Below are 16,390 nucleotides of genomic sequence, written 5' to 3'. Positions count from 1 at the left end.
GTAATGTTTATGTCTTATTAGTCAACATGATAAGGAATATATAGAAAACCTGTCAGGATAAAAAAATATGGGAACTGCAATTGCTGAATTCTGACAGTTGCTGAATTCTGAAAACACATACAGTGAGACTGTATCATATATCAGAGCCCCATGGTTGAGGGAGGTAATCACTCTCAGAGTTGTGCATTTGACAATGCTATGGTTATAGAGCTGGAAAACACTCTGGGGTTCATTTACTAAAGCTGGAGAGTGTAAAATCAGGATCACTTCTGCAGGAAAACCAATCAGCCAAAGCTTAACTAGTTCCAGATCAGCCACTGCAGTTATACTGCGACAGGTTGGCCTGACTGCGCAAAGCGTTATAGCAATATGCCGTGCACACGGCTGCCCGGGGGGCACACACATGCCCCCTCGGCAGCTGCGGTAATCGGATTCAATCCAGAACCGATCAATCCCCAGGCCCATGCCAATGGTATCTGGCCTGGGCTCCTGGCAAATGTGATTCTTCCCCTGCATGTGTGAGTGTAAACACAGCAGGGGAAGTGATGGCATCTCTCTTCATGGAAGTATTTTCGTTCCAGAGAAAGAAAAGAAGACATCTCAGAGTAAGTGCACCAGCACTACACTGACACCAGTTCACATAGGTACACTTGCCAACCCCCAGTCATTCCCTGATCACCCACCAGTTAACCCCTTCACTTCCTGTTTTTGATCACTGTACTGGTGTCATTAGTGACAAAAATCAGCGTTAGTGTACTTATTGTAGGCCCAAATAGATCTAAGGACCCCCCAAACCACCCAATAAAGGTTTAACACTTTTCTCACCCCCTGTCACCAGGGATCACTGTATACGTGTCACGGGTGATGCTGGTACGCTAGTATATTTTTATAGTGTCAGGGCACTGATGTATTTTAGCTAAATAAAGGTTTAACCCCCTGATCACCTGGTGGGTGATATTAGTTAGGTTATGGTGTTAGATAGGGTCTGCGTCACCCCAGGCAGCAGCAGATTAGTGCCAGTAGCAATATCACCTACGCACGCACCATACACCTCCCTTAGTAGTACAGTGTCTGAACGGATCAATATCTGATCTGATCAGATCTATACTAGCATCCCCAGCAGTTTAGGGTTCCCAAAAACGCAGTGTTAGTGGGATCAGCCCAGGTAACTGCTAGCACCTGTGTTTAGCCCCTCTGCCCAGCCCAGCCCACCCAAGTGCAGTATCACTTGATCACTGTCACTTACAAAACACATAACTACAGCGTTCGCAGAATCAGGCCTGATCCCTTTTTTTGTAGCATTTGAAGCAGTCACTGACAGTCAGGAGTTTTTTTCCTATGAGTCTGACTATTGTACCAGTAAATTTAGAGACCAAAATGGCAAATCAAAGGTACAGTAGTGAAGAGGCCTACATGTTTCTGAGCATGACAGATAGTGAGGCGGAAGTCACTCATCTGTCAGATTAAGGCTCAGAATATGAACTGGTAGACAGCAGCGGCACCCTGACAGATAGCTCTGATAATGAAGTTGTGGTCCCTGCCAAGGTCAGGCGTACCCGACCCAGTTCTTCTGCTGTCAATGAGGTGCAAGAACCTCTGGGCTCTCGTATGGAGCAGAGAGCCAGTACTAGTGCCGCTCATCCTTCTGGTGAACTGGCAAGCAGCAGCGGCCTAGTACATCCGGGTCGTACATCCAGCACTGCAGTAACACTCAGTGACATGGCGAGCCCCATAAGTGCAGTTCAAGCTGGCGAGGTGGCTAGCATGAGTAGTGTCCCGCTGCCACCAAGAAGAAGACAAACACAGGCAGTCGAGCCCATAGTGGCCTTCCTGCTGCATTCACCAATCCTAATTGGGAGTCCACCACTTCTGCAGCACCTGTACTTCCCCCATTCACTGGCCAACCTGGAATTCAGGTGGAAACAGTTGATACCATGTCACTTGATTTTTATTTGCTGTTTTTCACAGAAGATCTCTATAGATATATTGTGGATGCTGGTCAATTCATAGCTGCTAATTCCCAGTTGACCCTTGCCAGAGATTGGAGACCTGTGACAGTCTCCGAATTTAAGACCTTCCTGGGCCTATCCCTCCTCATGCGCATAACTAAAAGAGTGAGTTGCAGTCATATTGGTCCACTGACACCCAATTCAACACGTGTTCTCTGCCTCAATGACCAGGACATGATACAAGTGGATCTTGCGGTTCATGCACTTCAGTGATAATGAAGTCTGTTGTCCTCGGGGTGACCCTGGATTTGATCTGCTCCACAAAATTTGGCCCCTCGTAAATCACTTCAACCAACAGTTTGCAGCTTTGTTTACTCACAATCAAGCTGCCTGCATTGATGAGTCCCTGATTAAGTTTGCTGGCTGCTTGTCTATCAAACAATATCATCTCAGCAAGCATGCTAGATATGAGGTCAAGATGTATAAGCTCTGTGACAGGGCAACAGGCTATACATATAATATATAGTTTACGAGGGAAAAGATAGTCACGTAGAGCCGGAGAACTGCCAAGACTACATAGGGAGCGCTGGTAAGATTGTGTGGGACTTGGTGTTACCCTTATTCGGAAAGGGTTACCACTTGTACATAGATAATTATTACACGAGCATGCCACTTTTTAGTCACCTTTTTGATTATGGAATTGGCACATGTGGCACTGTGCGATCTAATCTCTTTGGCTTCCTTCAACGGCTTGTAGAATACCGACTTAGATGGGGAGAGAGAGCCTGCTTGAAGTGTAATAATTTGTTAGCAGTGAAGTGGAGGGATTCACAGAATGTTTTCATTCTGTCCTCCCTCCACTCAGTTACGACAGTCCAAATTTCTACGGTGACTGGGAGTGGTGGACCTCAACGACCAGTTGTTGGCTCCGTACCTAACTGCCCGTAAAGCTAGACGCTGGTACAAAAAAGTGTCTTTATATTTATTTCAATTGGCTCTGCTGAACACTTTTGTGCTATACAAAGCTTCAGGACAGACTGGATCCTTCCTTAAATGCCAGAAAGAGATCATCACAGCCCTTCTGTTTCCAGATGGGGCTATGGCACACCTTCCCAATGCAAATGCAGTGAGTCGGCTTTTTCCGTTTATATCACAAAAAATTTAAATCGCAGAAGCAATAAAATACCATCAAAAGAAAGCTCTATTTGTGGAAAAAAAAATAACGTAGATTTTGATTGGGTACAACATTGCATGACCGCGCAATTACCAGTTAAAGAAGCGCAGGGCCAAATTGTAAAAAGTGCTCTGGTCATTGAGCAGCCTAATCTTCCGGGGCTGAAGTGGTTAATTGAACAAGCTGAGGTTAGAAGCTGATTGGTTTCTATAAAGAAATGAGTCTGATGCTGCACTCTTCAACTTTAGTAAATAAACCCATCTGTATTATCCGCATGAGTCCAGGCAGATGACATGGATGGATAAAAAATGCCGGACTCTCTTTTCTGTTTCCAAATTCAAGAGTCATCCTTTAGGCTGGAACAAATCGTAATAGTACCATCAATCTTTGAAAAAGAAATTGCTGCCCACATCCCTGAAAATTGAATACAAAATCAAGCAGATTCCTCTGTGGGACTTTTAGAGGTAGAAATTCCTTGACAAATAACCATAATGAAAAAAAAATATTGATATTTTATTAAAGATTAAAAATGAATTCATGAATTATAGGAAAGTCCCAATAGGATGCATATATCTATTATACAAAATCCAATATCGAGAAACATATATGTTTATGTATACAGACAACCACTTAAGACTGGCCAGCAGTGAACTGAGTCAGTCAATGTTCGACACATTTCAAGGTTTGTAGCGATTACACCTCTTCTTCAAGGCATAGTGGTTCATTGGTTGTCTAAAAATTGGTAAAGTGCAAAAAAATACATAATAAGCAATTATCATATAAAATATATGAATAAGCATTACAATTTGAACATATAATAGAATAACAACATGAGCTCTAACCATGTTTCTTGAGATGTTAACCGGAATGCATCCGGTTAAAAGAAACAGGGAGAAGTATTCAGCTGCCCCAGATAAGCCAGGATGTAAAAGCCAGGGAGGTCAGGTATGATGGGCCAATCAAAATAAGAGGGGGGTTTGACCATACTGTAAGCCGGGCAAACCCGCCAACAGTCTATACTACACTTTTTTGGTTTGGGTCCATCATACCTGACCTACCTGGCTTTTCCATTCCAGCTGATCTGGGGCAGAGGAATACTTCTCCCTGTTTCTTTTAACCGGTTGCATTCCTGTTGACATCTCGAGAAACATGGTTAGATCTCATGTTGTTGTTCTATTATATGCCCAAATTGTAATGCTTATTCATATATTTTGTATGATAATTGCTTATTATGTCTTTTTTTGCTCTTTACTAATTTATAGACAACAAATGAACCACTATCCCCTAAAGAAGAGGTGTAATTGCTACAAACCTCATAAGGTGCCAGGCATCATCTGACCCAGTCCACTACTGGCCAGTCTTAAGTGGTTGTCTGTATACATACACATATATGTTTCTCGATATTGGATTTTGTATAATAGATATATGTATCCTATTGTGACTTTCCTATAAGTCATTAATTCATTTTTAATCTTTTCTAATAAAATATCAATATTTTTTCACTATACTTATTTGTCAACGAATTTCTGCCTCTAAAAGTCCCACAGAGGAATCTACTCGATTTTGCATCCTTGGCTGGGTTCACACTATTGCGCATTGGATGAGGGTTTGCCAGCATCAAATTCACATGTCAGGAGATTGTGACCTGTTCTCTATGGAGCCGGTTCTCACATCTCTGAAGTGGCTGCAGAGCAAATTGAACAGGAGTCCTGTGCATCTTTTGGTCCATTTCAGGTCCACATTCAGCCAAAAATTGGGGTTGAAATTAGACCTTAAACAGTGAATGGAGATGCACCAGGCCCCTGCTGTGAGCGGCTCCATTCCTCAGTGTGAACCCAGCCTGAGATGAATTAGGAAAAGTTAAAAAAATGTATATACACTGTAAATCCCCTATTAAAGGTAAACCTTTAAAAAAGTATTACAGTTTCTTGACTGACTATTTAGATTCTTGTATACTCCCAATATTGACTGGTTGTTTCTAAAATCAATACACTATTCCTTTTAGCCAAGCTTGGTTGTGTAGGTAAAAAAAGAACAGAAAAAAATGCTTTAAATAGTGGGGTTGCTTTCATCTTCCATTATGACCTTATAAGTAATATGTCATTACATACAAAAAGTTGAATATTACCCATTACAAGACAATACTAAAAAGGAGAATACTAGGTAATATATAAAGAAAATAATGCTGTGCAAAGCTGAATGGCATACACTTATTGTAGGGCAAAGTTAATGTTTAATACTACATTAGAATAACAGAAAAACCCATTCCTACCTGAAAAACTTTTGTAGTCCACTAAATCAAAAATTACAATGGCCACTGCTGACCACGTCACAATAAGGGCAACAACAAGAAGCCATGCTGCTGGGGAGCTGAATGTTGTCTTGAGGTCCTGAGAAACTGATTTTGTCAACTTGATTGGCGGTTTGTGAATGGATCCATTCTTGCCATCTAAAACTGTGGTAGTGGTGGTGGAAGTACGACCTATACAACAAATCAACAGTGTTAGCAGCACAGAATGTGACCTGGACAATGTACAATATTCTCTATGAAAAATCAGTACCTAAAAATTAGTACACATTTTTCAAGAAAACATGAAACAGCACAACATTATTTTTACTTCCATTCTTAGCACAACATTTTTTTACTACCATTCTTGGAAAAAAAAAAATTCTATTACACTACTGAATGCAGTTTATGCAGTGTAGATACACCAGACAGGTATTGCTAGCTACAGAAAGCATAGATTCTCTTTTAAAGACAGAAAGGTCAGTATGCTAAGCCATATGTTATCTGCCTTTTATAAGTGCATGATCATTTTCACATACAAATGTTTAATTCATAAACATTAATATCATACATTTATGGATCATTTGAATTTTTTTTATATGGAAAGGATGTTTAACTACTTAAAACTTATATTTTCTTCCTTTAAAACCATTTTTCTTTCTGTGTGAACATATAGAGTCAATAAAGTATTTCCCTTTTTGGGAAATTATATTCCGTAGGATGTCATGTTAAAGCATAATTCCAGGCAAAACTTTTTTTTTATAGTTTTGGATAGAGTGGAGATGAGGTTTTCATTGCTGTCTGTGCCCCTTTTTGTCCTATTTACTGTTATTACTGAAAGTGAAAATAAAATAAAATCCCAAATTTTGGGTCACCCCCGGGAATGGAGGGAAAATCTTCCAATGGGGACACTAGTTCTGATGACCCTTTAGACAACAGGGAGTCACTTTAGAGGGATTTTCTCTTACTTTAGATTTTGGCTATGAGATAGGAAGTGAAGAGAAAAAAAAATGACAGGGGTTATAAGCCTCCTATTCTATATCTGAAATTGAAAAAAAATACATGTAGTTCTACTTTAAAATCAAATCCAGCCTTTGTTTGTTTTGAATAGAAAGGGGAACAGTTAACATGTATCAGCTTTTGTTTTTCCTTGTGGCTCCATTGAGGAGAGGCTTCTTCTTTAGCACCCACACAAGAAATGTTGTGCGTGGTTGTCACCAGGACAAGAAGACACAGTAATAAAAACATTCTCAGATCTTCTTTTACCTAAAATGAATTCAGTGTATTTCTGTCTCCCTGTTGGAAATAATTCCAAAACTTGAAAAAGATTCTAACCTTTCTACACAGTTATGCAAAATGATATAATGTTTTGTCTGTAATTTGGCTCTGTATTAGCTTCTGACTTGGTAAAATACTATGACAAATACTGCATGCTGGATTTGCATTTCTGATTTGAAGTGTATTAGTCAATATGACATTCCTACCCAAATGATAAAGAAAATGCGGCAACGTTTTTATGAGGAGACTCCAAAGTCAGAAAATACTGCCACAGATTGTATAGAGATTTTATGAAGGGAAATACCTGTATCCTGATAGATGTAAAATACATTCTGCCTTAGTTGTTATGATAAGTGGACTACATCTGCTATAAACATGAAACGCATTTTCATAACTGTACTGTTTCTTTCTAGAAATGTCTTTATTTTAAAAACTGTACTTTTTCTTTCTTGAAATGTCTTTAAGTTGCCATCTTGCAGTGAACCAACATTTGTTTGGCAGTTTTAAAAATTCACATCAGCAGAATCGAATGCAAAAGTAATTTTTTTGAATGTGAAACTACAAAATGGATCCTGTACAAATTATGTATGTCATAAAATGTTTAAATTGAGTTTTAATAATCAGGACTAGTGGCACAGGTAATAACATGTCATTACTCAGGTAGGGCTAAGAGAGTGGAGTGATATTGAACATCAAAACCAAACACTTTAAACACCATAAACAATGCAATTGGGGCAATGCAAATGGACAGGACCTAGGTCCCCAAACACTTTATATGATAATAACTTGCATATGAGCCTTTAAAATTAACACTTTTGATTTTTCATGTTATTGTCCCATAGACTTCAACAGTGTTCTGGTGGCTTTCAAATTTGCCTTGAACACTGTATATTGCTCAGTGTTCTGCAGAACATCTGAACAACCAAATTTCAGCCGAACTTATGCTCTGGCTGAAACGTTCGCCCATCCCTAGTAGTGGTTAGCACTTTCACCTAGCAGCAAAAAGGGTCGCTGGTTCAAATCCCAACCATGACACCATCTGCCTGGAGTTTGCATGTTTTCCCAGTGGGTTTCCTCCAAGTACTCCGGTTTCCTCCCACCCTCTAAAGATATGCTGGTAGGCTAATTGGATCCTGTCTAAAAAAATTAACCCTAGAATGTATGAATGTGAGTTAGGAACCTTAGGTTGGAAGCTCCTTGAGGGTAGGGACTGATGCGAATGTACAAATGTATATTTAAAACACTGCATAAACTGACAGCGCTATATACGGTAAGTGCCTGAAATAAATTCTATTTCCATACCTCAATTCCCAAAACCCATGCTCATCTAATCATATTCATTAACCTACATCTACCAAGAGGGTGGGTGGTGGTCCAAATTACTCACTATGCTGTCTGTTCCTCCTTAAGATTTTCTTAATCTAGGCCCATCTCTTTCCTGCTGCCTACATCATATCCTTAAACCATTCCTCATCCATTTTTAACTCTTCTGCTTTTTAGCCCACCCTGCCATGTGTCCCTTCTCATATGTGCTCTGCTCAGCCCACCCCTGAGAGGAGAATATACATTTAGCACCATCAAATTTAAATAAATCAATATGAATCTATGAAAGATGTGTATTTATTCCACCAGAGAGAACAACAAATCACAGTTTCTTCTATAATACATCATACACGTACCATAATTTTATTGACATAAGGCAGATCACCATTACAATTAAGTGTTTATATCTTGTACAACATATAGCACATCACATAGTGAAACTGTACCTAATTACTGTCAAGAAAAAGAGGTGATGGCTTATTGTCTAATGATAAACCATGGTAACAAGTTATGACATGTACTATAGGAAATCAAAATTAAATGTCTTTTACTAATATTGCTAGTATGACCCTTATTAATATTTTTCCACCTCCTGTAAATGTCGAGTCATTCGTTAGTAAAAATAAATAAATAAAGACTACAGAATTATTTAAGATGTCATGCTTTCTTAGTAATTAATGACCATTGCTCAAAGAAATCAATTCTTTGCGATAAAAAAAATTCAGGTCACTGACAATATTTTATTGGCTAAAGTAAGTGGCTTATTTTCTTATGTCAAAAATTAAAATACAGATACATGAATAAATGAATGCAGCACCTAATAGCAATCAATCCTTAGCTACTTTTAAATGGTAGAATAAAGGTGAGCATATATCCATAACGTAACAACATTATTTAATGGGTAACCTTCACTGAAACAATGATTCCCAATCTCATTGTTAAAAGAAGGACAGGCATGTTACATACATGCCACAAGAATATGTGTATTTCAACTGTGAATGGAGTTGGACAATATTTCTTAAATTGCAAAAAGAAGTACCAACTAAAGGTTGCCTGTAGCTTACTGCTCCTATGTTGGGCCCACCTCTCCAATCATTAGAAGTCTAAACACTGTCCATGAACTCTTGAAAAACTTTACATAGGAAGAAACCTAAAATACACCCAAACATATATATATATACCATATTTATCAGCGTATAACACACATTTTTTCCCCTTAAAAACAGGGGGAAATCGTGGGTGCATGTTATACGCTGATCCTGCGCCGATTGTGAGCCTCTCGGCCATTCTCAGCGACTTTCGGCTGCTCTTGGCATTTTTCGCCACTCTCGCAGTCATGCGTGAGCCGACAAAAGCCGCCTAGAGCTGCCGAAAGCCGTCAAGATTGGCCGAGTGCGGCCGAAAGCAGCTGGGAATGGCCAAAGCCGCTGAGAAAAGCCAAGAGCAGCCGAGAATGTCTGAAAGCCTCCGAAAAAGGCAGAGAGCTACTGAGCGCCACCGAGATACACAGGACATCCGCTCTGTATCTCGGCTGCTTCATTTTTAAATGGCAAGGTTGCAATGCAAATCTGCAAATGACACTGACAAGGCTGCAATGCAAGGCTGCAAATGACACTGACAAGGCTGCAATGCATGGCTGTAAATTACATTGACAAGGCTTCAATGCAAGGCTACAAATGACACTGACAAGGTTGCAATGCACGGCAGCAAATTACACTGACAAGGCTGCAATGCAAGGCTGCAAATGACACTGACAAGGCTGCAATGCAAGGCTGCAAATTACGATACTGTATATGTGTGTATGTTTATACAGTATTTCACAAAAGTGAGTACACCCCTCACATTTTTGTAAATATTTTATTATATCTTTTCATGTGACAACACTGGAGAAATTAAACTTTGCTTCAATGTAAAGTAGTGAGTGTATAGTTTGAATAACTGTGCAGATTTGCTGTCCTCTCAAAATAACTCAACATACAGCCATTAAACTTAAACTTCTGGCATAAAAGTGAGTACACACTTACGTGAAAATGTCCAATTGGGCCCAATTAACCATTTTCCCTACCCAGTGTCATGTGACCCATTAGTCTTACAAGGTCTTGGGTGTAAATGGGGAGCAGGTGTGTTAAATTTGGTGTTATCGCTCTCACTCTCTCATACTGTTCACTGTAAGTTCAACATGACACGCCATGGCAAATAACTCTCTGAGGGTCTGAAAAAAAAAGAATAGTTGCTCTAAATAAAGATTGCCTAGGCTATAAGAAGATTGGAAAGAATCTGAAACTGAGCTGCAGCATGGTGACCAAGACCATACAGTGGTGTAACAGGACAGGTTCCACACAGAACAGGCCTCGCTATGGTCAACCAAGAAGTGCACCTGCTCAGCATCATATTCAGAGGTTGTCTTTGGGAAATAGATCTATGAGTGCTGCCAGCATTGCTGCAGAGGTTGAAGGGGTGGGAGGGTCTGTCTGTCAGTGCTCAGACCATACGCAGCACACTGCATCAAATTGGTCTGCATGGCTGTTGTCCCAGAAGAAAGCCTCTTCTAAAGATGATGCACAAGAAAGCCCACAAACAGTTTGCTGAAGACAAACAGACTAAGGACTGAAACCATGTCCTGTGGTCTGATGAGACCAAGATAAAACACATTTGGTCAGATGATGTTAAGCGTGTGTCGCAGCAAACAGGTGAGGAGTAAAAAGACAAGTGCCTACAGTCAAGCAAGATGGTGCGAGTGTCAGGGACTTGGGCTGCATGAGTGCTGCAGCACCTGGGAGCTACAGTTCATTGAGGGAACCATGAATGCCATAAATGCCAACATCTACTGTGACATGAAGCAGAGCATGATCCCCTCCCTTTGGAGACTAGGTCACAGGGCAGTATTCCAACATAATAATGACCCCAAACACACCTACAAGATGACCACTGCCTTGCTAAAGAAGCTGAGGGTAAAGGTGATGGACTTGCCAAGCATGTTTCTAGACCTAAACCCTATTTAGCATCTGTGGGGCATCCTCAAATGAAAAGTGGAGAAGCGCAAGGTCTCCAACATCCACCAGCTCTGTGATGTCATCATGGAGGAGTGAAAGAGGACTCTGTGATGTCGTCATGGATGAGTGAAAGAGGACTCTGTAATGTTGTAATGGAGGAGTGAAAGAGGACTCCAGTGGCAACCTGTGAAGCTCTAGTGAACTCCATGCCCAAGAGGGTTAAGGCAGTGCTGGGAAAATAATGGTGGACACACAAAATATTGACACTTTGGGCCCAATTTGGACATTTTCATTTAGGGGTGTACTCCCTTTTGTTGCCAGTGGTTTAGACCTGTGTGTTGCGTTATTTTGAGGGAACAGCAAATTTACACTTTTATACAAGCTGTACGCTCACTACTTTACATTGTAACAAAGTCACATTTCTTCAGTGCTGTCACATGAAAAATATAATAGAATATTTACAAAAATGTGAGTGGTGTACTAAATTTTGTGAGATACTGTATATATATATATATATATATATATATATATATATATATATATATATATATTTGTGCTTTCATCATACACCACATCCTGCCAGTCTGAATATAGATATCCCAACCTCTCACAAGCACAAAACAAGAAGATACTTGTTTAGTTGCTGAACAGGGACTGTTTATTAGAACCTTACAACCAAAATACGAGTCTTATATACAGTAGAAGAGGACTCCCCTCCTGCTCATATTACTCTAACAATACAATTGTAACCAGAAACCTAATTAACATGAGCTAATTAACGAATCCCTTAAAGCAGCCGATGTGCCCTCCTGAGCATTGTTCTGATTAATCAGGATTTCACTACAGGTCAGACTTGTCACCAAGCTTCACACCGTAGATTATACATTATCATAAGTATAAACACAGGACACCTTCTCACAATACCAGGAGCTCCAACAGGAGTTGGCCTGTCTCCTACATTGTACAGAGGCCAATGTGATCAGCTCCCTCAACTAAAATGTTGAATTCAGAATAAAACAAACCAAGAATAGTATTTACATATATCCTGAGAGATATTGTGGATAAATATTACAGTCCCATTTTTAAGTTTTTAAGTAATCCAAGATATATTTTCTCAGTCACACACACACACACACATGCAGTTTTACTGTATTGGGAGGGGGGGTTTCCAAAAAACAGTCAGTATCTGGCGTGACCACCATTTGCCTCACGCAGTGCAGCACATCTCCTTTGCATTGAGTTGATCATTGTTGATTGTGGCCTGTGGAATGTTGGTCCATTCCTCTTCAATGGCTGTGTGAAGTTGCTGGCAGGAACTGGAACACACTGTTGTATACGCCAATCCAGAGCATCCGAAACTTGTTCAATGGGTGACATGTCTGGTGGGTATGCTGGCCATGCAAGAACGGGGATGTTTTCAGCTTCCAGGAATTGTGTACAGATCCTTGCCACATGGGGTCGTGCATTATCAACCCCACAGCCATCATGAGCCACTCGATCCAGAATGTTGACATTAGCAAACTGCTCACCCGCACAACACCATACACGCTGTCTGCCATCTGCCCTGTACAGTGAAAACCGGGATTCATCCAAGAAGACAGTTTCTGACAGTTTGTGCAGAAATTCTTCGGTTATGCAAACTGATTTTTGCAGCAGCTGTCTGGGTGGTTGGTCTCAGACGATCTTGGAGGTGAAGATGCTGGATGTGGAGATCCTGGGCTGGTGTGGTTACACGTGGTCTGTTGTGTTGTAAGGCCGATTGGATGTACTGCCAAATTCCCTGAAATGCTTTTGGCTTATGGTAGAGAAATGAACATTCAATTCAAGGGCAACAGAGTGGCATTTTATTGTGGCCGGCCTAAGGCACACTTCTGCAATTATCATGCTGTCTAATCAGCATCTTGATATGCCACACCTTTGAGGTGGATAGATTATCTCGGCAAAGGAGAAGTCCTCACTAACACAGATTTTGACAGATTTGTGAACAATGTTTGAGAGAAAAATGCCTTTTGTGTACATAGAAAAAGTCATAGATATTTAAGTTCAGCTCATGATAAATGGGGTTAAACACAAAAGTGTTGCATTTATCATTTTGCTCAGTATATATATATATATATATATATATATATATATATATATATATATATACACACACATTTTTGAGTTGGGTTGCCTTCAAATGGAGAGTTTTTCAAGGATTCTATCCATTTCTATCCACTCAAAATAAGGGGATATATGAAAACTGCAGCAAACTGAATTTGAAACAGTTGTGCATGGCAACCAATCGGCTTCTATTTCAGTTTTTTTAGTTAAAGTGCTACTAAGCCCACATCAGTAAAATCAGTGTGTATATGCAGTAAAGCATGCTTGTTATATTCACTGTGGAACCTAAGTGGTTAATCCTCTGTATTGTTTTAAAAGGCTGTTTGATCCTGTATGCACAGATCCTCCCTTCCTTCCACTTTCCCCTGATCATTTCCTGATAACAGAGAGCCTATGGAGTCAGGCTGCACATGTTCAGTTTGGTGTGTATGCTAGTGAGTAGAGCTGCACAATCCTGGCTAAAATAATGATTTTTTTGCTTAGAATAAAGATCACAATTCTCGTGGCGTAACATCATCTTTCACATTATACAAAAAAATTGGGCTAACTTTACTCTTTAAATTTTTTGGAAATTCATTAAAGTGTATTTTTTTATTGCATTTTGAAAGATAGCTGCACAAATACAGTGTGACACAAAATATTGCAACAACTGCCATTTTATTCTCTAGGGTCTCTGCTATATATATATATATATATATATATATATATATATATATATATATATATATATATATATATATATATATATACATATATATATAATGTCTGAGGGTTCTAAGTAGTTTTCTAGCAAAAAAATGCAAACAGGAAAAAAAAATGATTTTAACTTGTAAGCAACAAGTGTCAGAAAAAAGTTTTTTTTTCTAAGTGGTTAAACTGACCTTGTTTACAGATCGACGTGCATCCCTTTGATCTAAAATAAGTGAATGCTACAATGTTTCTCTTTATCTCTGCCTAAGCGATGTTGTGATAAAGTTAGCAGGCTGCCTGCAGTGAGCAGAGAATGGCTCTGCACTGAATCGAGGAAATGCTGTTTTAAGATCATGAGGGTGTTGAATCGCGATCTTGATTCTTTAATGATTTATCATGCAGCTCTACTAGAGAGGTTTTTTTTTTTTTGGTAGTGTGCATGTGATCAGCACAGTGTCAAGCAGCACTGTCCAGACAGATCAGGGCTCTTGCAGTCTCATAGGACAGTCAGAAAACTCCTCCTACAAGCTTTAACCAGTGCTTGGCTGTACAGTGATAGAAGTCACAAGACTGCTGTAAATGCTGATGAGAAGGGTATTTATCCGTTTATATTTACTAAAACAATTGAATTTCCATGTTTTGTGTACTGTGGGAGACCAAATATAGTGAATGCAAGGTCCTGGGTTTTGTAGCACTTTAAGCTTTGAAAATAAAAGATTGAATCTGATTGGTTGCAAAACACAGCTGCTCCAAGATTCTAGCTACTCCAGTTTTGATAAATTCTGCTCAATGTGGTCACCCCATGCATGGGTTGCTTAGCATAACAAATAACACAAACATATTTCCACCTCCCAGCTATTTTATTGCACATCTCTATTTATTCTTTGTTAGGAAAAAGCTGCCCCAGTTTCAGCCCTCCCACTAAACTGGTTTCTTTGACCACTAGATTTGCCTGCTCATATAGAGACTCATATACAGGGATAGAGAGAGGGAGAGAGAGAGAGTATAGAGAATGCAGATTCGACGGCTGCACATGCATGATGCAAGTCTCCTGTGCCCCAACATTCCAAAGGTGCTCTATTGGATTGAGATCTGGTGACTGTGGAGGCCATTGAAGTACAGTGACCACATTGTCATGTTCAAGAAGCCAGTCTGAGATGATTTGAGCTTTGTGACACGGTGCATTATCCTGATGGAAGTGACCATCAGAAGACGGGTACACTGTACTCATAAAGGGATGGACATGGTCAGCAATAATAGTCAGGTAGGCCATGGCATTTAAATGATGCTCAATTGGTACTAAGGGGCCCAAAGTGTGCCAAGAAAATATCCCCCATGCCATTATACCTCCACTATCAGACTGAACTGTTGATACAAGGCAGAATGGATCCATGATTTCATGTTGTTTATGCCAAATTCTGACCTTACTATCTGAATGTCCCAGCTGATATCAATACACATCAGACCAGGCAATGTGTTCCCAATCTTCTATTGGCCATTTTTTGGTGATCCTGTGTGAATTGTAGCCTTAGTTTCTTGTTCTTATCTGAAAGGAGTGGCACCCGGTGTGGTCTTCTGCTGCTTTAGGGTTCAGAGATGGTATTCTGCATACCTTGGTTGTAACAAGTGGTTATTTCAGTTACTGTTGTCTTTCTATCATCTCTGCCTATTCTCCTATGACATCATCAAGGCATTTTCATCCACACAACTCCCGCTCACTGGATATTTTCTCTTTTTTGGGACCATTTTCTGTAAACCCTATGGTTGACTTGGACATTCCAACATGACAATAAATCAAAACACAAGGCCCATGTCCCATGCGCAGCTTCCTGGCTGATGAATGCAAATGTTCCTCCAGTATTTTTTGATAACATAATGCATTCATCTTGCCATCAATTTTGACCAAATTTCCTGTGACTTTGTAGCTCACACATCCCCAAAACATCAGCAATCCACCTCCATTTTTCACAGTAGGAATGGTGTACCATTCATCATAGGCCTTGTTGACTCCTTTCCAAATGTAGAGTTTATGGTTGTGGCCAAAAATCTCAAATTTGGCCTTAGCACTCCAAAAAACTTTGTGCTAGAAGGTTTGAGGCTTGACTCTGTGTTGTTATTGTAAGTGGGATACTTTGTGGCATTTGCGCAGTAATGGCTTTCTTCTGGCGACTCAACCATACAGCCCATCTTTATTCAAGTGCCTCCTTATTATGCATCTTGAAACAGCCACACCACATGTTTTCAGAGAGTCCTGAAAAATTATCTTGCCAGTTGTGGCTGAAATTTTAGTTGGTCTGCCTGACCGTGGTTTGGTTTCAACAGAACATTTTTCACTTCTTGAGTAGAGTTTGAACAATGCTGATTGGCATTCTCAATTCCTTAGATATCTTTTTATATCCCTTTCCTGTTTTATACAGTTCAACTACCTTTTCCGAGAGATTCTTTGACAATTATTTTGCTTTCCCCATGACTCAGAATCCAGAAACTTCAGTGAATCAGTGGATAAAAGATGCAAGGGTCTGTCAGGTGTCCAGAAACTCATTGATCTTTTATACACACACACACACTAATTACAAGCAAACAGATCACAGGT

General features: G+C 39.9%; 1 protein-coding gene across 50 annotated transcripts in view; it reads right to left on the bottom strand.

Annotated features, from left to right (window-relative positions):
* Positions 1-16,390, bottom strand: part of TRDN (triadin) — a 1,056,665-nt gene that overhangs the window by 988,031 nt on the left and 52,244 nt on the right. For all 50 annotated transcript variants that reach the window (XM_077486957.1, XM_077486959.1, XM_077486986.1 and 47 more), the window contains exon 2: positions 5,396-5,605. In XM_077486957.1, coding sequence (XP_077343083.1) covers positions 5,396-5,605 — 210 coding nt within the window. The remainder of the gene's footprint in view (positions 1-5,395; positions 5,606-16,390) is intronic.

The sequence above is a fragment of the Lithobates pipiens genome, unplaced genomic scaffold, assembly GCF_037356315.1.
Source record: "Lithobates pipiens isolate NorthernLeopardFrog02 unplaced genomic scaffold, aLitPip1_a1.2 Scaffold_18, whole genome shotgun sequence".
Classification (NCBI taxonomy): Eukaryota; Metazoa; Chordata; class Amphibia; order Anura; family Ranidae; genus Lithobates; species Lithobates pipiens.
This window is presented reverse-complemented; position numbering and strand designations above follow the sequence as displayed.